Below are 18,927 nucleotides of genomic sequence, written 5' to 3'. Positions count from 1 at the left end.
TTCGTCGCCTTTGCCATCCCTCCACCATGTCTTCGATCAAGAGGAGGAAAACGTCGCATAAAAAGTCCGAAGAGGCGGAAACGCCGTCACCACCTCAAGTGTTGACATCCACCCTCGCCGTGCAAACCTCATCCACCAAACCGAAGAATTCAAAGGCAAAACGACCGCGCGATGACGAGTCGGACGAGGAAGAAGAAGAGGTGAAGAATGTCGAAGAAGGGGAGGAAACAGCCGAAAGTGAAGAGCAAGCGGCGCCCAGCARGACCTTTGCAGAGCTGGGAGTCATCGATTCTCTCTGCGAGGCATGCACATCCCTCGGATTCACAACACCCACTGCAATTCAGCGAGAGGCGATTCCAGTCGCTCTCCAAGGCAAGGACATTATCGGTTTGGCAGAGACGGGATCCGGGAAAACAGCTGCCTTTGCGTTGCCAATCCTGCAAGAACTCCTCTCCACACCGCAACCGCTGTTCGGCCTGGTTTTGGCTCCTACTCGCGAACTGGCCTACCAGATTTCCCAGCAATTCGAAGCTCTAGGCAGTTTGATCTCCGTACGATGTGCTGTAATCGTGGGTGGAATGGACATGGTACCGCAAGCCATCGCATTGGCCAAGAAACCGCACATCATTGTCGCCACACCCGGTCGTTTGCTCGATCATCTTGAAAACACCAAAGGATTCTCCTTACGAACACTAAAGTACCTGGTAATGGACGAAGCCGATCGTCTGTTGGATCTCGATTTCGGACCCATTCTCGACAAGATCTTCCAGGTCCTACCGCGAGAGAGACGAACAATGCTGTTCTCCGCGACCATGAGCACAAAACTCAACAATCTGACACGCGCCGCTCTCCAGAACCCGGTCAAGGTTTCAATATCCTCGAGCTCTTACCAGACAGTTCAAAACCTCCTTCAGAGATACATCTTCATTCCGCACAAATTCAAGGACGTCTACCTCATCTACCTCCTCAATGAACACCGAGGACGAACCTGCATCATCTTCACACGAACAATCAACGAAACAGCTCGCATCGCTTTCCTCTTGCGTGCACTAGGACATTCCGCCATTCCCCTCCACGGACAACTGACACAGAGCGCTCGTCTGGGAGMTCTCAACAAATTCCGAAGTGGATCGCGAGAAATCCTCGTAGCGACCGATGTAGCAGCACGAGGTCTCGATATTCCTTCCGTCGATCTAGTCATCAACTTTGATCTCCCTCCCGACAGCAAAACTTATGTGCATCGTGTTGGAAGAACGGCCCGAGCAGGAAAGAGCGGCGTGGCCATTTCCGTGGTGACGCAGTATGACATTGAAATCTACCAGAGGATCGAAAAGGCCTTGGGGAAGAAATTGGAGGAATTCAAGGCGGAGAGGGAAGCGGTGATGATCTTCATGGGAAGAGTGCAGGAAGCTCAGAGGGTTGCTGTGAGAGAGATGAAGGCTGAGCATGAGAAACGCGGAGGAGGCAAGAAAGGAATCTCGGGTGGGCGTGATAAGAAAAGAGGGGGTGGGAAGGGACGAGATGGAATGGATGCCGAGGAGGGATAGTTCTTCAGACGAGAGCTGCGGAGGGCTGTCAGGATGGGACTTGGAGACTGGAGAGTCGAGTTTTGTTAAGAGAGATGTACGGATTGACTTGGAGCATTTAGTACAGATGGTAGGATACCCAATTTAACATAGCCCGAAGGACTATGTCACAAATCTCAAATCTCAACGTGTACCTTATACCTTCAGTCTCCAGGTTTTCCCCATATTCATTAGGATTACCCAATAAACTGCTAAAAGCCTTCGAGAGACGACAAGTCTGAATATATCAACCTGTATTCGCTGTTTCGCTAAACACTATCATCGCTAATGGGTATCTCAAAAGTAACACTATAAAAGCAAAAARCAAAGCCACAGTGCGAGTTCTTGGTCTCCCTCGCACAACTCAAACATTCATCTGCCTGCCATCAAATCACACATCTCCTTCATGGTCACAATCCTTGCTTCGAAGGACCTGAAATGAGAGCGAACATGCCACAAGCATGCCCTCCTCATGATCGGTTTCGCATCACACAACCAACCCAACAGTACTATCCCAAACTGACTCCATAGCCATTGTGGTAGTCCTGAGACGAATCGAATCCAAACTCCTCTGCATCATCTTCATCATCCTCACCTCTTGGTCCACGGTTCTCCTCTTCGCTGCTCCCTGCACTATCCAGCTCCAACATCCCAAATCGATTCATCGTCTCGAATGCCTTGCCTCCTAGCTCACGCTCCTTCGAACGATAAGATCTCGGTGCAGGCAATGGGAGCTCAACATCACATTCATCCGGATAGAACTCAATCTTGCACCCCTTGTACGTCGATCGGCTCATCATGCAAGTTCTCGCAAATAGTGCGTTGTGTACCGAATTGGTCGACACGTACGCATCACCCGGCCCATTCCTATACGTGATATCCACAATCAAGAGGCCGTGAATATGCTCCATGTCCTCGCGGATTTGCTGTTCTGAGAGACCGTGAGATGCAGCACCGCGAATGCAGAGATTACGAGTGGCGCCGTTGTTGACCTTACTGGCGATATGCTTGTTTAGGCGGAACTGGCGGTCTGCCCAACGAATCTCGAGACGCTTGGAGTGCAAGTAAATGTCGTTGCGTTTGGTCCAAGTGAGGAAGTCGGCGGCGGCATCGAAAAACGTAACCGTGGCGCTCTTCTCCGAGCGAACGTTGATGCTGAGGATCTTGCCACCTTTGATCACGGAGAGCAGATCACGGTACGWCGTTTGGGGCGTGATATTGGCAATGTAAAGGGTGCGTTGGTTGGAGCTTCCGCTGTTGTTGTTGATATTGAAGACGTGCGAGCCTTCGTAACTTTCTGCTTCATCGTAGGCTGTGTCTGCTGGGATCGAAGATGGTCCTGTCTCATAGCTGACGTGACGTTGAGATGGTTGACTACTTRGTACTCGCAGGCTAGACTGGTTGGTCAAGTAAGCTCCATTGCCTGGTTGAAGACCAGCGTTGTCCTCGCCGTACTTCCATGATGTTGCGTTGTGAAAGGATTGATGGTTTCCACATGAGTTATCGTCGTAATCGTCTGCCCAACCGCCGACTTTTTGATTGCTCTGCGGTGGCGGGGCCTGACCTCCAGAGATCAGCAACGCGAGAGTCTCCGGTGTTATGCCTCCAGAGAAGAGGGAGGTTTTCAGGAGCTCATATTCCCGAGACCGGCGATGCTGGGTTCGACCGACATCAACAACGATCTGAATCGCCAACGGGACTGGAAGATACGTACAAGGCCGTCGTACTCGGCTCTCGAGATGGTGATGCTGGCGGGATCTTCATGTCCAATACCTAAACTTCTAGTGTGCTTGAAATGCATGTCAGTGTCGATTGATATCGATGTTGATGATGTTGGTGATGGAGAGGAATGTATATGGAAGAAGCAAGCCGCGGCCATGATGTGCTGATGGGGGTAGACATACGAAATCTGCTCTGCAACAAAAAGGAAAGTGGTCAGCGGTTAGATGCATATGTGTGTAGCCTGAAACGGCGCTTATCAGCTTACCTGCGAAGGAGTGCATCAAAGTAGGCCTTGTCGACCGTGACTTGTTCGCAAGGAGCAGCCATGATGTGAGGTCTCAGCGGGCCCGAGTGTGTATACATGTGYGTTGACATTGTGAGCAGGRGATGTTGTTGGTGTGATGAGAAGGATTATTGCAGGATCGTTCCATCACATCACTTTATCTTTTCGTAGAGCAAGAGCAAGAGCACTCGCTGCTCGATTGTGATTGGCGTCGGGGAGGGTTCACGCTAGTGGAAGATAGCCGCGCTCCCCGCCACTAAGAACAAGACTTCCCGTCGACGCGCCTGCGCAAACGAGCTCAAACGACATGCATCATCAGCCTTGATGGATCAGAATGTGTCTGGCTTAGCGACGCCAGCGATAGCGAATGGTGCCAGCGCAAAGGAAGATGCGCTCAAACAGCTTTCGGAGATTGGAAAGGGAGAGGGTTCCATCCTCTCACAACTCTTGGCCAATCCCTTCTTCACTGCTGGTTTCGGCCTGGCAGGACTCGGAGCCATTGTGAGATATGGATCCATGGGATTGAGACAGGGAAGTGCACTGATACAACGACGTCTGCTCGTGGACTTGGAGATTACACGGCACGACAACTCTTATGATTGGGTTCTGAACTGGATGACCCGACATTACCAAGACCAGCTCTCTCAGTCAGGGACAAAGGCGAAGCCTGGAGTGTTGGAATCACTGGCAAGACGACTCACACCTGGTTTGCATCATCTCCAGATGACCACTACCACATTCAAGACTGCCGGAGGATCTCAATCGACTGCTTTTTCTCTCATTCCCGGACAAGGGAGACACATTTTGCGATACAAGAACGCCTTTATCGCTGTAAATAGACAGCGCGAAGGCAAGAGCTTCGACCAGAATGGTAAGCCTTTTGAGACTATAACACTCACTACCCTTTATTACTTTCGCCATATATTCGAGGACATTTTCCGGGAAGCCCACGACATGGCGTTGCAGAATACAGAAGGCAAGACTGTCGTATACACTACGCGTAACACATCCTGGGACCAATCGGGTGCTCCTAAACGAAGGCGTCCCTTTGACTCCGTCGTGCTAGAAGAAGGTCTCGCAGACAAGATCAAAAATGACGTGGTCGAATTCATGAACGCCCGAACTTGGTACCTGGACCGTGGAATTCCCTATCGTCGCGGATACCTGCTTTATGGTCCACCGGGAACAGGAAAGACATCTTTCGTCCAAGCATTAGCAGGCGAATTAGACTTTAACATTGCAATGCTGAGTCTTAGTCAGCGTGGACTGACAGATGATCTCCTCAATCATCTGCTGCTGCATGTTCCTGCCCGCACGATTGTACTGCTAGAAGACGCAGATGCAGCATTTAGCAACCGGAGACAAATGGAAAATGACGGCTATCAGGGCGCCAACGTAACATACTCCGGCTTGCTAAATGCGCTGGATGGCGTGGCGAGTGCGGAGGAGCGCATCATCTTCATGACAACCAACCACATCGATCGTCTAGACGAAGCGCTGATCAGACCCGGAAGAGTAGACATGACGCTCTACCTAGGTAATGCCACGGAGTGGCAGATGGCTCAGCTCTGGGATCGATTCTACTCCACGCAGGATCCAGCAGGTGAAGGGCGGAAACGGTTCCTCCAAAGAGCCAAGGAGGCTGACCTGGTGGGCAATGTTAGTACCGCCGCGCTGCAGGGACTGTTTCTGTATAACAAGGGAGATGTGGAGGGTGCTATTGAGATGGTGGATCAGCTTAAAGGGGTCGAGCGGCGTGGACAAAGCGAGCAGGGCGCTTAGAGTAAGGACTGTACATTTCGGAAATGATGTTGTAAGTCATGTAAAGAATACACTGGAACGATGCTGCGTTGACTGTTCAAGATCGCCCTGAGCTCGCCAGCTCATCCCTACAACTTTCCGACCCTGTCTCGCTTGTCATCCATGCGTAACATCTACAGTACACCTCAATGCGGGGTCTTGAGAGGCCAAAAGAATTCTGTACTGGTTGAAGGAGGTGGAGCTGAGTTGACTTCTTGAAGAACAGGCAAATGACCCATGATCATTTACCACTTCCAGTTCAAGCCAACAACGCTCCTCCGCGGACCATATCTCATCGCCTTCCTAACCTTCTTGCTACCAGCCGCCATGTTCTTCATCCAACCGAGGAATTGGTCCTCCAGTTCGTCAGCATTACTGCGTGCAAGTACATCTCATGTTAGTAAATCCACCAATCAGCATGTTACAGCCACTTACCAACCCCTATCCCTCGCCACACGGCCAATGTTCACAGCAGTCATCATCGATTCTCTGATTAACCCAGAAGTAGAGCTCTCGAGCTGAAACAACGGCCTCATAGATTCCCCACACTCCAATCCGGTCTCCCGAAATAGTCGCGCAAGATGAACAAATCTCCCCAATTCCCTCCAACTGGGTTGCGGCACGAAGAATCTCAAAGACTTGAATGGTCGACTCGTTTTCTGCGCCAAGGTGCTTCGTAACTTGATCCAATCACAAGCATGAGGTAGATCTGCTGTGCTTGGCTGGAGTAGAAAATTGTTGGAGCTGTAGTAGATATTGGATGCTTCGACGCGAATCTGGCGACATATACGGAGAAGAGCGGGTTCTCTCCAACCGTTAATACTGGTAGGCGGCCACCTTCTGATACGAATCTCTTGATTCCCGTCGCGGAAAAGGTGTTCGTAGATGTAAATTCTAAGCTCTGGTGGTATGTTGAGAATACCACAGGCGGCTCGTTTTGCTGCAGACGCTTTGTCTAAGCGGGTCTGCTCTCTTGCCTATCAACCGCACCTATTAGTTCGATTACCTCCTTTCTAGGAGGCCAGATTTGAGGGGCTGTTGTACTCACCTTCGAACGAGTAATCATCTTGTGATTGGTGATGTATTGGACCCTCGTTGGAAAAGTTGAGAAGCTCGATATAAGTAATGAGTGACGGAGGGAGGTGAAGCTATGGGTATGGTAAGCCATGAGCTCTTTGTCCTGTTAATTGCGTAGCTGGGATTCCTTGTACTACAGGTTACAGAGCAACTCTGGAGGCGCAGTACCCCTGATCTTCGGTTCATGGATATCGTTAGGAGGTTCTGTTCTCATCGTTGTGATTCTCCGCATTGTGATCTCATATGCCTTAGATTCATTGTAAGACGCTGTGGGAAGACCACTAGCAAATTCTACTCGCAACTTTGCCGATTGGGAAAAGCAGCACAATCACAGGTACACTGCACTCGTTGATACTGCTTCTGGAAACCTCGCGATCTTGACCACAACTCACGTAAGCCGCTCTAAGAATTGAACAACTAATTTTGTTCTAGCGCCGGGTATGGCCGCTCAGGTGAATGAGAAACGGAACCACGTGGGAAGATTGTTGGTTAAGCCCACATCTATCGATCCCAAGAGCAGACTGACATACCGATCGATATGCCGTATCCCATCTATCGTCTTCGTAACACGTTGTAATACTTGATAGGGTGGCGACTCTAAGCAAGACGCCCCACGCTCGAGCTCGGTCGTCCTTCTCAGTGTCTCAATAAGACAATGAGATGTACCGACGAAAAGCAGGTTGAAAGCATGAAAGTCGATCTTCGAGTACTAATTGTTCACCTCATCGAAGAACTTTCTTGAGGCCCCTAGCTAACATCATCAACAACACATCCTCACCCTGTATCTGGGGAGCCGCACCTCTTCGATCCGTAGCCGCCACGCCTACCCCCATGCCAGAAGAATATCTATCCAAGACAGCAATGATAGAATTCCAGTCCTGAGTACGCGTCGCTCTATTACACGACAATGCAAAATCGCGAGCTTTCTGTCCCAGGTCATTCTTCATACTAGCTCCAAGATCCAATAACAATTCCACGGCTTCCTCTATCTGGCGTTCAATCGCAAACCACAGCGGAGTATATCGTTTGCCCACGAGTTGAAAAGGTGCGTCCAGATTGACTCGCAGATCTTGCAGCATTGACATGGTCTCGTTGGCATCGAAAGGTATGTGGCGCTCGCGGGTAAAATCATCGCGAAAGTGACTACTCGAGGTCCCAGCGTTGATTTGAAGTCTCCAAAACTCGGTGAAGATGGCGACACATTGCCTGCGACCGGTCAAGATGGCGGACATGACCGGGACAAATCCATGCTCATTCCTCGCAGTTACATCAGCACCTTTTGCCAACAGATACCGRATGCTCGCCGTCTTGCCTCGCATGGCCGTCGGGTGGAGTGCAGTGTCTGAGTACTTCATTCTAGCGTCTATAAATGCGCCGCGTTCAATAAGAAGTTTAAGGGCCGGTAGATTCCCGCCGGCCGCCGCACACATCATGGCGGTAGCGTCGGAGTGGTCTCGATGGTCAATGTCCGCGCCTGCGTCGAGCAGCGCTGAAAGACAAGCTACTGTTTCTGCAAAACTTAAAGCTGTACATGCGAAGGAGTCCGACTTTCCAGATTCTTCAGAGGAGTACGTCCCACGTGCAATGGCGTCCGGCTCTGCGCCGTTGAACAGCAAGAGTTGTAGCACATCGCTGTGTTCGTTCATGGCGGCGATGTGCACAGGACGGCATTGATCTATCCTGATCGCAGATAGAGTACCATAGTCGGTTGGCTGCATGTTGTTCAGATCCACTACTTGTAGCGGCGCCCCAGTCGACCACTGAATAGTGCAGGTAAGCTCCAAAGAAATGCCTCCCATCAATAGCATCTCGACCATCTCTACATCACCTGCGTGACATGCAGCGTGAAGAGCGGAGCCGAGATGTCCACCACGAGCTCGCACTGAAGCTCCTTTCTCAATTAGCATGGCGACAACTTGTCGGTGGCCTTTTACTGCAGCCACACATAGAGGTGTGCCATAATTCTTGCTGACTGCATCGACGTCTAGTCCATGGTCATCTATCAAAGAACAAGCCGTCTCCTCTTGACCTCCATAACAGGCATGGTGTAGAGCACTGAAGCCGCGGTCATCAGTGTAGTTTCGATTTGCGCCGTTTGCAATCAGCATCGCGACTCGCTCAGTCTTTCCATCACCCGAAGCTTTCAAAAGAGCCTGACCGTCCCTTTGCGCGTCATCAAGGGTACGAGAGGGTGCATGGAAGGTGTTGTTTGTGTTGTTGGTCATGTTGCCGTAGACATTGCCATTATGCTGTCGAGCGCCATCATTCGCTGTGTGCCCCTGATGCGAGGTCATGGTTCAAGTGTAGCACGGAAGATCAAAGACCGACCGGAGAGGTAAAGCAAATGAAGGAGGAAGTACTTGGTGCTGAGAGCGTTGTTTTTGGACTGGTGGCACAGCCTCGCTTGCTCATCCCTGCCATTGGCGCTGAAAGCTTAGGCGAGGGAAACTGGAGACCCATCACATGCMCTACATTGCATGTTCTGGACTCAGCCGCTCCCCCTACGAAGAGCTCATTCGTTAAACGATTGCGGGATCCAATCGACCGGGGAGCCAAAGACCGTCGGCGAGATCAGGTCGTTTTCGCACTTTCCGATCCATGACCGGTGAGCAGCCACAACTTGAGAATAGTTAGATAAGCTCGCATTTTAGGCTTGCTGCAACCAGTATAAACATTGGATGAACTGTTTCTGAAATCTCTCCCAACAACTGGCGAGTCTGGAGCGTCCATTCCAGTTCCAAGAGACAATGCTTGATTATCGTTCCGGGACCCAAGTCTGCCTCACAGCTCGATGTCACCACCGAATCCAACGGGCCTTCGCCGTGCCTCTCCCTGCATTGGCGGCTTGTAAGGCAATATGGCCATGACTTGATACAACCTTCCCATTCCCTGCGGACTCCTATCAACCAGTCTCTTCCAGCCACTTTCGATTCTCTTGACAGTCTCGGTAAGGTCCGATTTATCCTTTGTCGGGCCCGATCGCTCCTTGTCAATGGCTCGCTTGACAAGCTGAGTGGCACGTTCCTCAATTCCCATAGCCGTGAGAAAGCGTGCTTGATCTACCGGGCCATGAACCTCCACACCTGGGGAGGAGTTGATTGCTGTTTCGGCGAGGGCGAGGAAGTCAACATCCACGCTGAGGTCTACGGTTCCGGCTTCAGACAGTGGGGAGACCATTTTGTGGGAACGGATGCCGCGGAGAGAGTTTGCGGGGATTGAGTCTGGTGGACCGTAGTCTATCAAAAGAGCTGCTCCAGAAGGCTCGGGTTTCCGTAGTGGTTTCTCCTTTGCACCAGAGTTAACGGGTCTTCCTGGGATGTCATATTTTGGTGTTGCAGCTTCCACCTCTTGAKGATTCGAGCCGCCGAGTCGAATGGCGAAGTCTCGTGCGTAAGCCTGGCTTTCTGGGCTGATTTCGATCGTTGCTCCATCAACATCCTTGAGGGCTGTATAGCGTGGTGATGTTTCGGGCAGGTACATTGAATGCGCTGTTGCGTTCTTTGAGACAGACAGCTCAAAATCTGGCTCGCCTTCTTTTAGCTTGTGGGGTGCTTTGGCTGAAATGAGCAGCTCTCTCCATTGGCTTTGCGGTCCGCTCTTCTTTGCTAGCTTTACTGGTCCTGTCGACGTTTGCATAGTGTCCTGATGATCCTTTGGTAGAGGTGTGGCTTGAAAGATATGTATTGGTAATGCGTCGAAGAACTCGTGTGCAATGATGAAGGGTGTCTTGTTGGCCTCACGAGGCACGAATCGCACGTCCTCTGTCCAGATGATCTTTAGGTCTTTTGAGTGTCGGCTGACGCTCTCATACCCTAGCTCATTCTTCTCCAGTGGGTTGTCGCCGCAAAGCAGTTTATGTTGTGTCTTGCGAAGAGTCTCACTCGCTTCAACCATGTATATGGCTTCGATAGCTTTAGCCAAAGGCGGAAAGTTGCGAATTGTCTGGGAGGAAATGAGAATTGTATACAGTAGATGGATTTCCCAGACGTCTCTCTTACACGAAGCATGTCATCCATCAATGTTCCCCTTCCTGGACCAACTTCCATCAAGTAGACTCCCTCGCTCTTCTTGCCTTGTGCCATCCATTCGGCCACCACCCATACACCTATCAGCTCCCCAAAGATCTGACTGATTTCGGGGGAGGTTACGAAGTCTCCTTTGGCTCCGAACTKATCTCGCTCGGGTGTTCCAGCTGCGGTGTAGTACCCACCAAGATCAGAGGTTAGGCATTGTCGCATATATGAAGCCACGGGGATGGGACCTGTGATCTGAGGGCTTGTTAGACAGTTTGGCCCTCCGACAAAGGCAAGGAACGTACTGTAATGGCTTCCGCCAGCTGTTTGGCCAGAGGTGTCGACCATTTGGGACCATCTTCTGTCRAGCTCCATCTTGCGCCAGGAACAAGACAAGAGCGGGGAGTCGCACTGACAAAACTTCGTGGAAGTTGCCTTACCGTTCGAGCCAAGCTGCTTCTCATGTTGAACAGCGCTACGCAGAGTGTGAATGCATCAAAGTGGAGATGTGAAGGAGAGGATGTGAAGGCGACTGAATGACATCCATGCCAGATTGACTTTGAGCTTCGGCGATCTGCAATCAAAAGTCCGCCATGTCTCCTCCGACATCCACGAACCACAACCACCACCACAATGACTTCACGATGGGCAGACTCGGCGGAGGACGCAGCAGAAGATGCGCGACGAAAAGCGGAAAAGGAAGAAAAGAAGAGGCTCAAGGCGGAAAAGCAGCGAAAAGCACAGGAAGCTGAACGCGAAGCGGCAGCAGCTCAGTCGAATGGCCATGCGGAAAACGACGAAGATCGGCCGTCAAAGCGAAGACGATTATCACAAGACGAGCCTCCTCAAGAGCGGAAGTTGCTTCACTTCATTGCTCCATCGTGGCAGCCCTGTCGATCGGTGGAGAGATTTGACCGCTTGAACCACATCGAGGAGGGCAGCTATGGCTATGTTTCGCGTGCCAAAGATGAGACCACCGGAGAGATTGTCGCGATTAAGAAGCTCAAGCTAGATCTCATGCGCGACGGAGGATTCCCTGTGACGGCATTACGAGAGATACAGACCCTCAACGCGGCAAAACACAGACATGTGGTGGAGCTTCGCGAGGTAGTGGCAGGTGAAGGAAGTGCCAAAGGAGATGTCTATCTGGTCATGGAGTTCCTGGAGCACGATCTCAAATCTCTACAGGAAGATATGGAGGAGGCTTTCCTCCCATCAGAGGTCAAGACACTGCTCCTCCAACTCGGCAGCGCAGTCGAGTACCTGCACGACAACTGGATCCTACACCGAGACCTCAAAACGAGCAACATCCTCATGAACAACCGCGGCGAGATCAAAGTTGCAGACTTTGGCATGGCACGATTTCGCGGCGACCCACCGCCGGCAAACCTCACACAGCTGGTTGTTACACTCTGGTATCGCGCACCAGAACTGCTCCTTGGGGCGACAACATACGACTCGGCAATCGACATGTGGAGCATTGGCTGCATTTTCGCAGAGCTTCTCACAAAGCAACCCCTGCTACAAGGCAAGAATGAAGTCGATCAGCTTAGCAAGGTGAGTCCCGCACCCAGTCCACGAGCGACTGGGAAGAGCAGCTGCAATACCCCTACCTTTCGTTGACGTATACACAGATATTTGAAATATGCGGCATCCCCACTGAGGATACCTGGCCTGGTTTCAAGCGTCTCCCCAATGCTCGCTCGTTGCGTCTACCGACAAACAGCAAATCCGCTCAAGGCTCCATCATACGATCAAAGTTCCCAACTTTGACGAACGGAGGCGCCGGGCTGCTGAATGACTTGCTTTCACTTGATCCGAATCGACGACCTTCCGCGAAGGAGATGTTGGAGCATGCATATTTCCGTGAAGATCCGCGTCCGAAACCAACTGCAATGTTCCCGACATTCCCGTCAAAGGCCGGACAGGAGAAGCGAAGAAGACAGGCGAGTCCAAACGCCCCCGTACGCGGCGCGGCGCCTGGACTCCAAGGCGAGGTAGACTTCAGCTCGATTTTCAAGGGACGGGACGAAGAAGAGAAAGGCGGTGGGTTTCAACTCAAGCTTGTTTGAGATCTAGAAATACATCCAAATGTTGACCTGCAGAGCTGCATTGCCCTTCTCAGACGCCAGCATTGCTGCCTCAAGGAATCTAGGTATCGTACACGCCGTCCAATTCATCACATCATGCTATTTGCTCTTGCCATTGAATCCTCCTTCTTTACTCGGGCTTTGCGCCCTTTCCGCTGCCCACACCAGTGAGACCTTGGCTTCCGCCACCGGAAGCTGGGTTGGTGATGGCCTCGCCGGCCTCATGTGCTGGTGGTGCTGCGGCCTTGTTTGRTCGGTCGACGCCGGAGCCAGTTTGCTGGGGAACGTGTCAGGGATTGGCAATCGGGTGATGCTATCACTACAGCTTACCTCGTTGCCAGTTGGTGCACCGTGTACGAGCTCGTCGCCCTCGACGGCGTTGTGAGAGTGTCCAGATCCGTCACGAGGCATTGTGATTTTTTTGATGTGGTGGTTTTGGAGTGATTTTTGAGTGTTGGTAAYTTCGAGGATGTCTTGGAAGCAGGTAGAGGTTTGCTAAAAAAGAAAGAACACTTTCCACTCCACCTTTTGAGAGTTGCTTATATGTACCATGAATCTTTCCACACGAATCCCAGACCAGTATTTCTTCATGACGGTGACGTCGGTTTTAGGTCATTTCTACGCATATTTGTGGGTCACGCGAGGAGATGCCTTCGGTTCTTCCTCGAGAGATGATGAAAGGTACCCAGATGCGTGGCCCACTTTGGGAAGTTTTATCCAGAAGTCTGACGATTGTACTGGTGCGGAGATGTCTGAGGATGAGGATGCTTCTGTGCTTTGTGGTTTTTGGTGGAGGTGTGCTGCGATTGTCAAATTGGGCATTTCCATTAGCTGTAGGAGAGGAGTGGGGAGTTATGAAAATTGTGAAAGTTATGCACGGTTGGACCCTGCATTGGTTCCTCCTAGACTTCGTCGCACCGTGTATACGGTGCAACTGCGACGCTGTCGCACCGTGCAAAGGTGATACCGAGCTTAGATAGATAGACATACACAACAATCCTCAGTTTGGCTGAACCTCTCTCCCAAGGCCTCACTTCTTCTTTTGCTTTTCTGTAGGTATTCCCGCGCGGACTTTATTTCATCTTCCCAACATCTGGCTACAATTGTCTCGTCGAGCGTTAAACACTTTTGAGGAGGTCAAGTTGATTCCGCTGTTGAGGTAAAATGGCGTGCCTTCCAGTGGAAAGAGAGTTTGTCTTCTGGTCGGGAGGCATTCGGGGAGACACGCCGGAGCGCGCTTCGGCTAGATCCGTTCGAGATCCGCCGCTAAAATTTATTTTCGCGCGTCCCCTTGCAAAGGTGATTTCGAGAACGTGTTCACTGTGGCGACGAGACATCACTGTGCATTTCGCAGCGATGAATTCTGGATTGGAATAGAGTTACAAACACTCTATCAACGACATGGCGATGAAAGTACTCGCAAAATGTATGAGCTCAAAAGGCCGCGTGGGAGCCACGGGCATCGCAAACTCATATCGAGGTCTCACAAAAACAAAAGGCTACGCAACAGTCAACAATGCCGAGACGGAGAATCTTTGGAGTCGCAAACCAAAAGAACATGCATCGCCTGTTAAAGTGCCGGAATGGAACAAATTGGTTGATGCCGCACGTGAGGCGCTGGACAACTCCAGTATTAGCCAAGATGAGAAGGAAGCGGTGCTTCAGGACCTTCAACGTCGGGTAGACAAGAAGCCCAGAAATTCGAGCACGAGAAAGGATATTCAGCTCCAGTTTACCATGGCCATCCAGAAGGACGATGTACCCGCAGCCCTGAAGTCTCTCGCCGTAACGACACGTCTTACCGACGATGTTATGAAGGACGTTTCAGTCGCGCTGGATGAGCAACGCGAGGCCGATGATGCCACCAAGAACGMGTTGATTGCTCGTCTGAGACAATCACTAGCTGAAGCGAAGACTTCTGTGAACCGGCGATCTCTTACCGGCGAAATCTACAACGCTTTGAGGCAGCCAAATGCTCTGACGGCGTTGCAAGCAATCAACCCATCCATATTGGATGTGCCCTCGGAGAAGGTTATCGAGGAGAACGCAGACCAGGACAATGGCTCGAACTCTGCTCAGGTTACGGTCGTTGACATTGCTTACGTTCAGAAGAACATGCCCTTGCCGGCCAAGCACGATTATCCTGKCAAAAAGTATGAGACACTTTTTGCGCCCCACGTCGTTGCCAACACAATCGACAATTTCTGTGCGAGGAAGAAGTTGCGTAAAATTGCCAAAGTGAAGCTCGAATTATATACATACGCGCCAGGCACAGGTCCACCGGGAGTCAATCATAAAGCCTCATTCCAGACCTGGACATACCAACTCAAATTCGCGATCCCTGGTCTCGTTGAGGAACAGAATGTTGTTGGATACGGTCTCAACCGACAATCCGCCAAGCATGCTGCATATCTCCAGATCTTGTCAAGAATGCATGTTGGAGGTACCTTGAAAGAATTGCTCGCAAAGCCTGGGACCGAGAAGAAATCGACGGTGAAGGAGACGAAGCAGGATCTCTCGGCTGCTAAAGTCGTTACTTCCGCTCCTCCATCTACGCCTGCCACTACATTGGGAGAATCCGAAGAAGGCCCATTCCCGTCACCAGAGCAGTACCCAGGTGCTTTGCCGGAGCTGTTCGATCCACGCAACATAGCAACGGCCATTCACAACGCATGTCAAAAGCATAAAATTTCACTCAAAGCCGAGGGCGAAGTTTTCCCGGCCACAAAAGGATGCCGTTATGAGCTCAAAGTCAATATCCCGGACATACTTACGCAGACTGCAATTGGTAGAGGCACAAACGCGAAGCTTGCGAAGATTGATTCTTGGAGGAATATGGTAAGGAAATTGCACGCGAGTGGGCACTTGCGGCAGCTTTTCCCAGATCCTGGCAGCAAGGGTGCTCTGATTCAACCTCAACCCGAGCAACTCGCAGAAGATATTGAGCTGGTCACAATCGACGATCGGACCATGAAGGCAGAGAAAGATGCCAAGATTGAGATCTACAACTATGCTGCGAGCTATGGGCTTGTACCTGAGTTCGAGATCAAGCATGTCATGCCCCGGACGAGACGGTCGAGAGTTGGACAGGTAACAAAGAAGTCCCGCCCTGCAGTGCAGGTATCAATCAGGCTTGAGCAGCTCGGGATCAACGTCACCAGTGCCGGAAAGGATCTGTCGACTGCAGAAGTAGCCGCAGCATTGAGTTTCAAACGACAGGCTGAGAGACTGCTGTCGACTGGAGACGGTGTAGAGGCTCCAAGCCCAGTCCCGGGCTTTGATAGCCTCAATGTGGAGTCTGCGCCAATGTTTTTCGACTTCCTTCGCAGTGTCAAGCGAGGMATTTTCTTGGATCTCGAGCAAGAAACTGTGACAATTGTTGGCGTCAGTCATCAGTCGACGACCGTGACGATGAATGGAACTCCCGTCGGCTCGGCTGTCACAATGACTAGGAAGAAAGACTCGACCGCTGTTGCATACCTTTGCGCTGCGATAGAAATTCTCAAGATAGAGCCCGAGCTGATTCCAGAGTTTGCCGAAGCTATGAGACAAGGCAAGGGAAAATTTTTGCGCGCTCAACGTCCAATCAGTGCCCCGATCGAGATGGAAACCTTGGACATGATGCGGGAAACTCTTGTGCACGCCCGGCGCGCTGGCTTACCTGATGAACGGGAGGCTTTGGGCGCTGAAGAGATTCGAGCGGATACAGAACTCAGCAGACGTGGTATTGTTGTATCAGCGTCTGAGCGGACAATGGCAAGTGAGCAGCTTCTCATCGCTCAGCAACGTTTCGAGCAAGATCCCGAACTTGAGAAACTGCGTTCAACCAAGGCATCGCTCCCGATGAGCCAATATCGATCTCAGKTCCTCGAGATTGCCCAGAATCTTTACAGCATCATCATTGGCGCCACCGGCTCTGGGAAGACAACGCAGGTGCCTCAGATTCTTCTGGAAGACGCGATTTCACGTGGAGAGGGCGGATTGTGCGACATTATCTGCACTCAACCCAGACGTCTTGCGGCAACTTCGGTGGCCCAGCGAGTCGCGGCGGAGCGAAACGAGCCGTTGCGAAATTCTGTAGGATACCRGGTCCGGTTTGATGCCAAGCTGCCAAAGCCAGCCGGAAGCATCACATACTGCACGACAGGTATATTGCTTGAGCAGCTCAAGCACGACGCCGATGGCATCATGGACAGAGTTTCTCATCTTGTGATCGATGAGGTTCACGAGCGAGATCTCAACATCGATTTTTTGTTGATCATTCTCAAGAAGGCGATCAAGGCGAGACGAGAAGCTGGGAAGCCCGTGCCCAAGGTGATCCTCATGTCAGCAACTCTGGATGTGAAGCTTTTTGCCGAGTATCTCACCCGTGACGGCAGTCGTGAGACTATACCATGCCCGTCTTTGAGTGTCCCTGGGCGGACGTTCCCTGTCAAGGAAAGATATCTGCAAGACGTCATGGATGACATCAAAAGATCGCACGCAAGAGAACTTGATTCTCTTCTTCACTCCGAGAATCCGTCCGTCTCCCTCGACTATCTGGATGCTGAGTACAAGTTCGCAACAGGTGCCAGCGGTGCTGCTCCCGGAGAACTCTCTGGTATTGACTGGAAGCGGGAGCGGAGGACGGATGCCGAAGAAGACGGACAAGATGTGAACGAAAAAGAAGATGGACGGGTGCCTGTCCCGCTTCTTGCAGCTGCAATTGCACACATTTGCAACACCAGCAAAGACGATGGCGCAATCCTTGCCTTCCTGCCAGGCTTGGCCGAAATAACCCGCACCGAGGAGATATTGACGAGACAACCCATCTTTGGCGTCAAATTCAGTGATGCCGCCAAATTCAAGATTCATTCTCTCCACTCACAAATTCCTCCACAACAGCAAATGGAAGTACTCGATCGACCTGCGCCGGGCTGTCGTAAAATCATTCTTTCTACAAACATCGCCGAAACTAGCATTACAGTGCCCGATGTGAAGCATGTCATCGACCTGGGAAAGCTTCGCGAGAAAAGATACGACCAATTGCGACGCATTACCAAGCTGCAAACAGTATGGGCGTCGAATTCCAACGCCAAACAACGCGCTGGTCGTGCTGGTCGGGTGCAGGAGGGAAGTTACTACGGGCTGTACTCTCGCGAGCGACGCAGCGCAATGCCAGCAGCTGGTCTCCCCGAGCTTCTTCGCAGCGATTTGCAAAGTGTCTGTCTTTCCATCAAGGCGCAAGGTTACGAGCAGTCCGTGGCTTCTTTCCTCGACGAAGCTATCGAGTCTCCACCGCGGAATGCTGTGACTTCAGCTGTGGAGAATTTGAAGTCGATCAACGCATTCACAAGCGATGAGAAGCTTACTGCCCTTGGTCGCGTTCTCTCGAAACTGCCCGTTCATCCTTCACTCGGCAAGATGATTCTTCTGGGTGTTGTCTTCCGATGTCTGGATCCGATGGTGGTTCTTGGATCCATGGATGGCGAGAGGTCTTTGTTCGTGACGCCTGTCGCGACTCGCACACAGGCCAAGCTTGCTCACAGTAAGTTCAACACATATAAGAGCGATCATCTGGCACTGCTTGAGGCGTTCCGAACCTTGAGGAGATTCAAAGATGAAGCTGGAATGTATCGTACCATGGACTACGCCTATCAAAACTTCCTCCACGTCGGAGCGTTCAAGTCGATTGACTCTACGGCCCAGCAAATCGAGCAGATTCTCATAGATTCAGGCATTGTGTCTCCGATCAATGGCTCCTTTGAGTACGGCGGACTGTCACTGAACACAAACTCAAATAATCCTATGCTCATCAAATCTCTATTCCTCGCAGGTGTTCATCCGAACATTGGCGTGAAGAATGCTGGAAAGACACAGGTTTATAGGACAGGGAGCGAACAGGKTGTGCTTCTTCATCCTGGCTCTTTGAATGCTTCTCGAGGACCGGCTTCTGAAGAGGAGCGTATGTACGCATTCAGCACACTCGCGAAGAGCGTCACAAGTGACAGCTTGTTCATGAGAGACGCCACTGTAATCACGCCATTAATGGCCATGCTCTTTGGTGGTACCCTGCACACCGAATACTACAAATCGGTGAAGATGGACGGCTGGCTTCCCTTCAGATTCGAAACCACCCGCCTGGAATATACCACGAGACTCGTCTTGGAGTTCCGAAAAGCTCTCGACCGCGTTCTGCACTCCTCCTTCAAGGCTTTGTCGTCGAGCCAAGGGCGGCCGATTGACGAAGATCCTGTTCGGGAGTACTTTGCAAACAGTGTTGCAGATATCATGAAAACACAGGATTCAGAGAGACAGCGGTCCAGAGAGTCGTGGGTTCCTGCTGGTTGGGGCCGATCTGGAGAGAGATCATAGAATGATTCTGGAGTGTGGCTTTG

The 18,927-nt window shown here is 51.4% G+C and overlaps 8 protein-coding genes; 4 read left to right on the top strand and 4 right to left on the bottom strand.

Annotated features, from left to right (window-relative positions):
- Positions 1 to 26: 26 nt before the first annotated feature.
- Positions 27 to 1,547, top strand: RCC_01598 (probable ATP-dependent rRNA helicase rrp3; the record flags this gene model as incomplete). The annotated part of the gene is made up of 1 exon (XM_023766892.1): positions 27 to 1,547. The coding sequence occupies one exon, from the start codon at positions 27 to 29 to the stop codon at positions 1,545 to 1,547; it is 1,521 nt and encodes a 506-aa protein (XP_023622660.1).
- Positions 1,548 to 2,074: 527 nt separating this feature from the next.
- RCC_01597 (uncharacterized protein) lies at positions 2,075 to 3,614 on the bottom strand (the record flags this gene model as incomplete). XM_023766891.1 has 4 exons in its annotated part: positions 2,075 to 3,220; positions 3,280 to 3,354; positions 3,470 to 3,479; positions 3,553 to 3,614. The coding sequence occupies 4 exons, from the start codon at positions 3,612 to 3,614 to the stop codon at positions 2,075 to 2,077; spliced, it is 1,293 nt and encodes a 430-aa protein (XP_023622659.1).
- A 280-nt stretch (positions 3,615 to 3,894) lies between these two features.
- RCC_01596 (related to mitochondrial chaperone BCS1) lies at positions 3,895 to 5,352 on the top strand (the record flags this gene model as incomplete). Its single annotated transcript, XM_023766890.1, has 1 exon — positions 3,895 to 5,352. The coding sequence occupies one exon, from the start codon at positions 3,895 to 3,897 to the stop codon at positions 5,350 to 5,352; it is 1,458 nt and encodes a 485-aa protein (XP_023622658.1).
- Positions 5,353 to 7,169: 1,817 nt separating this feature from the next.
- Positions 7,170 to 8,741, bottom strand: RCC_01595 (uncharacterized protein; the record flags this gene model as incomplete). The annotated part of the gene is made up of 1 exon (XM_023766889.1): positions 7,170 to 8,741. One exon carries the CDS (start codon positions 8,739 to 8,741, stop codon positions 7,170 to 7,172), a length of 1,572 nt encoding a protein of 523 aa, XP_023622657.1.
- Positions 8,742 to 9,228: 487 nt separating this feature from the next.
- Positions 9,229 to 10,924, bottom strand: RCC_01594 (related to DUF185 domain protein; the record flags this gene model as incomplete). XM_023766888.1 has 3 exons in its annotated part: positions 9,229 to 10,389; positions 10,446 to 10,715; positions 10,766 to 10,924. 3 exons carry the CDS (start codon positions 10,922 to 10,924, stop codon positions 9,229 to 9,231), a joined length of 1,590 nt encoding a protein of 529 aa, XP_023622656.1.
- A 169-nt stretch (positions 10,925 to 11,093) lies between these two features.
- On the top strand, positions 11,094 to 12,532 carry RCC_01593 (related to galactosyltransferase associated protein kinase P58/GTA; the record flags this gene model as incomplete). XM_023766887.1 has 2 exons in its annotated part: positions 11,094 to 12,017; positions 12,095 to 12,532. 2 exons carry the CDS (start codon positions 11,094 to 11,096, stop codon positions 12,530 to 12,532), a joined length of 1,362 nt encoding a protein of 453 aa, XP_023622655.1.
- A 148-nt stretch (positions 12,533 to 12,680) lies between these two features.
- RCC_01592 (uncharacterized protein) lies at positions 12,681 to 12,961 on the bottom strand (the record flags this gene model as incomplete). XM_023766886.1 has 2 exons in its annotated part: positions 12,681 to 12,827; positions 12,881 to 12,961. The coding sequence occupies 2 exons, from the start codon at positions 12,959 to 12,961 to the stop codon at positions 12,681 to 12,683; spliced, it is 228 nt and encodes a 75-aa protein (XP_023622654.1).
- Positions 12,962 to 13,951: 990 nt separating this feature from the next.
- On the top strand, positions 13,952 to 18,904 carry RCC_01591 (uncharacterized protein; the record flags this gene model as incomplete). The annotated part of the gene is made up of 1 exon (XM_023766885.1): positions 13,952 to 18,904. One exon carries the CDS (start codon positions 13,952 to 13,954, stop codon positions 18,902 to 18,904), a length of 4,953 nt encoding a protein of 1,650 aa, XP_023622653.1.
- Between the last annotated feature and the right edge of the window lie 23 nt (positions 18,905 to 18,927).

This window comes from Ramularia collo-cygni (assembly GCF_900074925.1).
Source record: "Ramularia collo-cygni strain URUG2 genome assembly, contig: RCC_scaffold02, whole genome shotgun sequence".
NCBI lineage: Eukaryota > Fungi > Ascomycota > Dothideomycetes > Mycosphaerellales > Mycosphaerellaceae > Ramularia > Ramularia collo-cygni.
The sequence above is the reverse complement of the archived record's forward strand: the minus strand, read 5'-3'. Positions and strand labels throughout refer to the sequence as shown.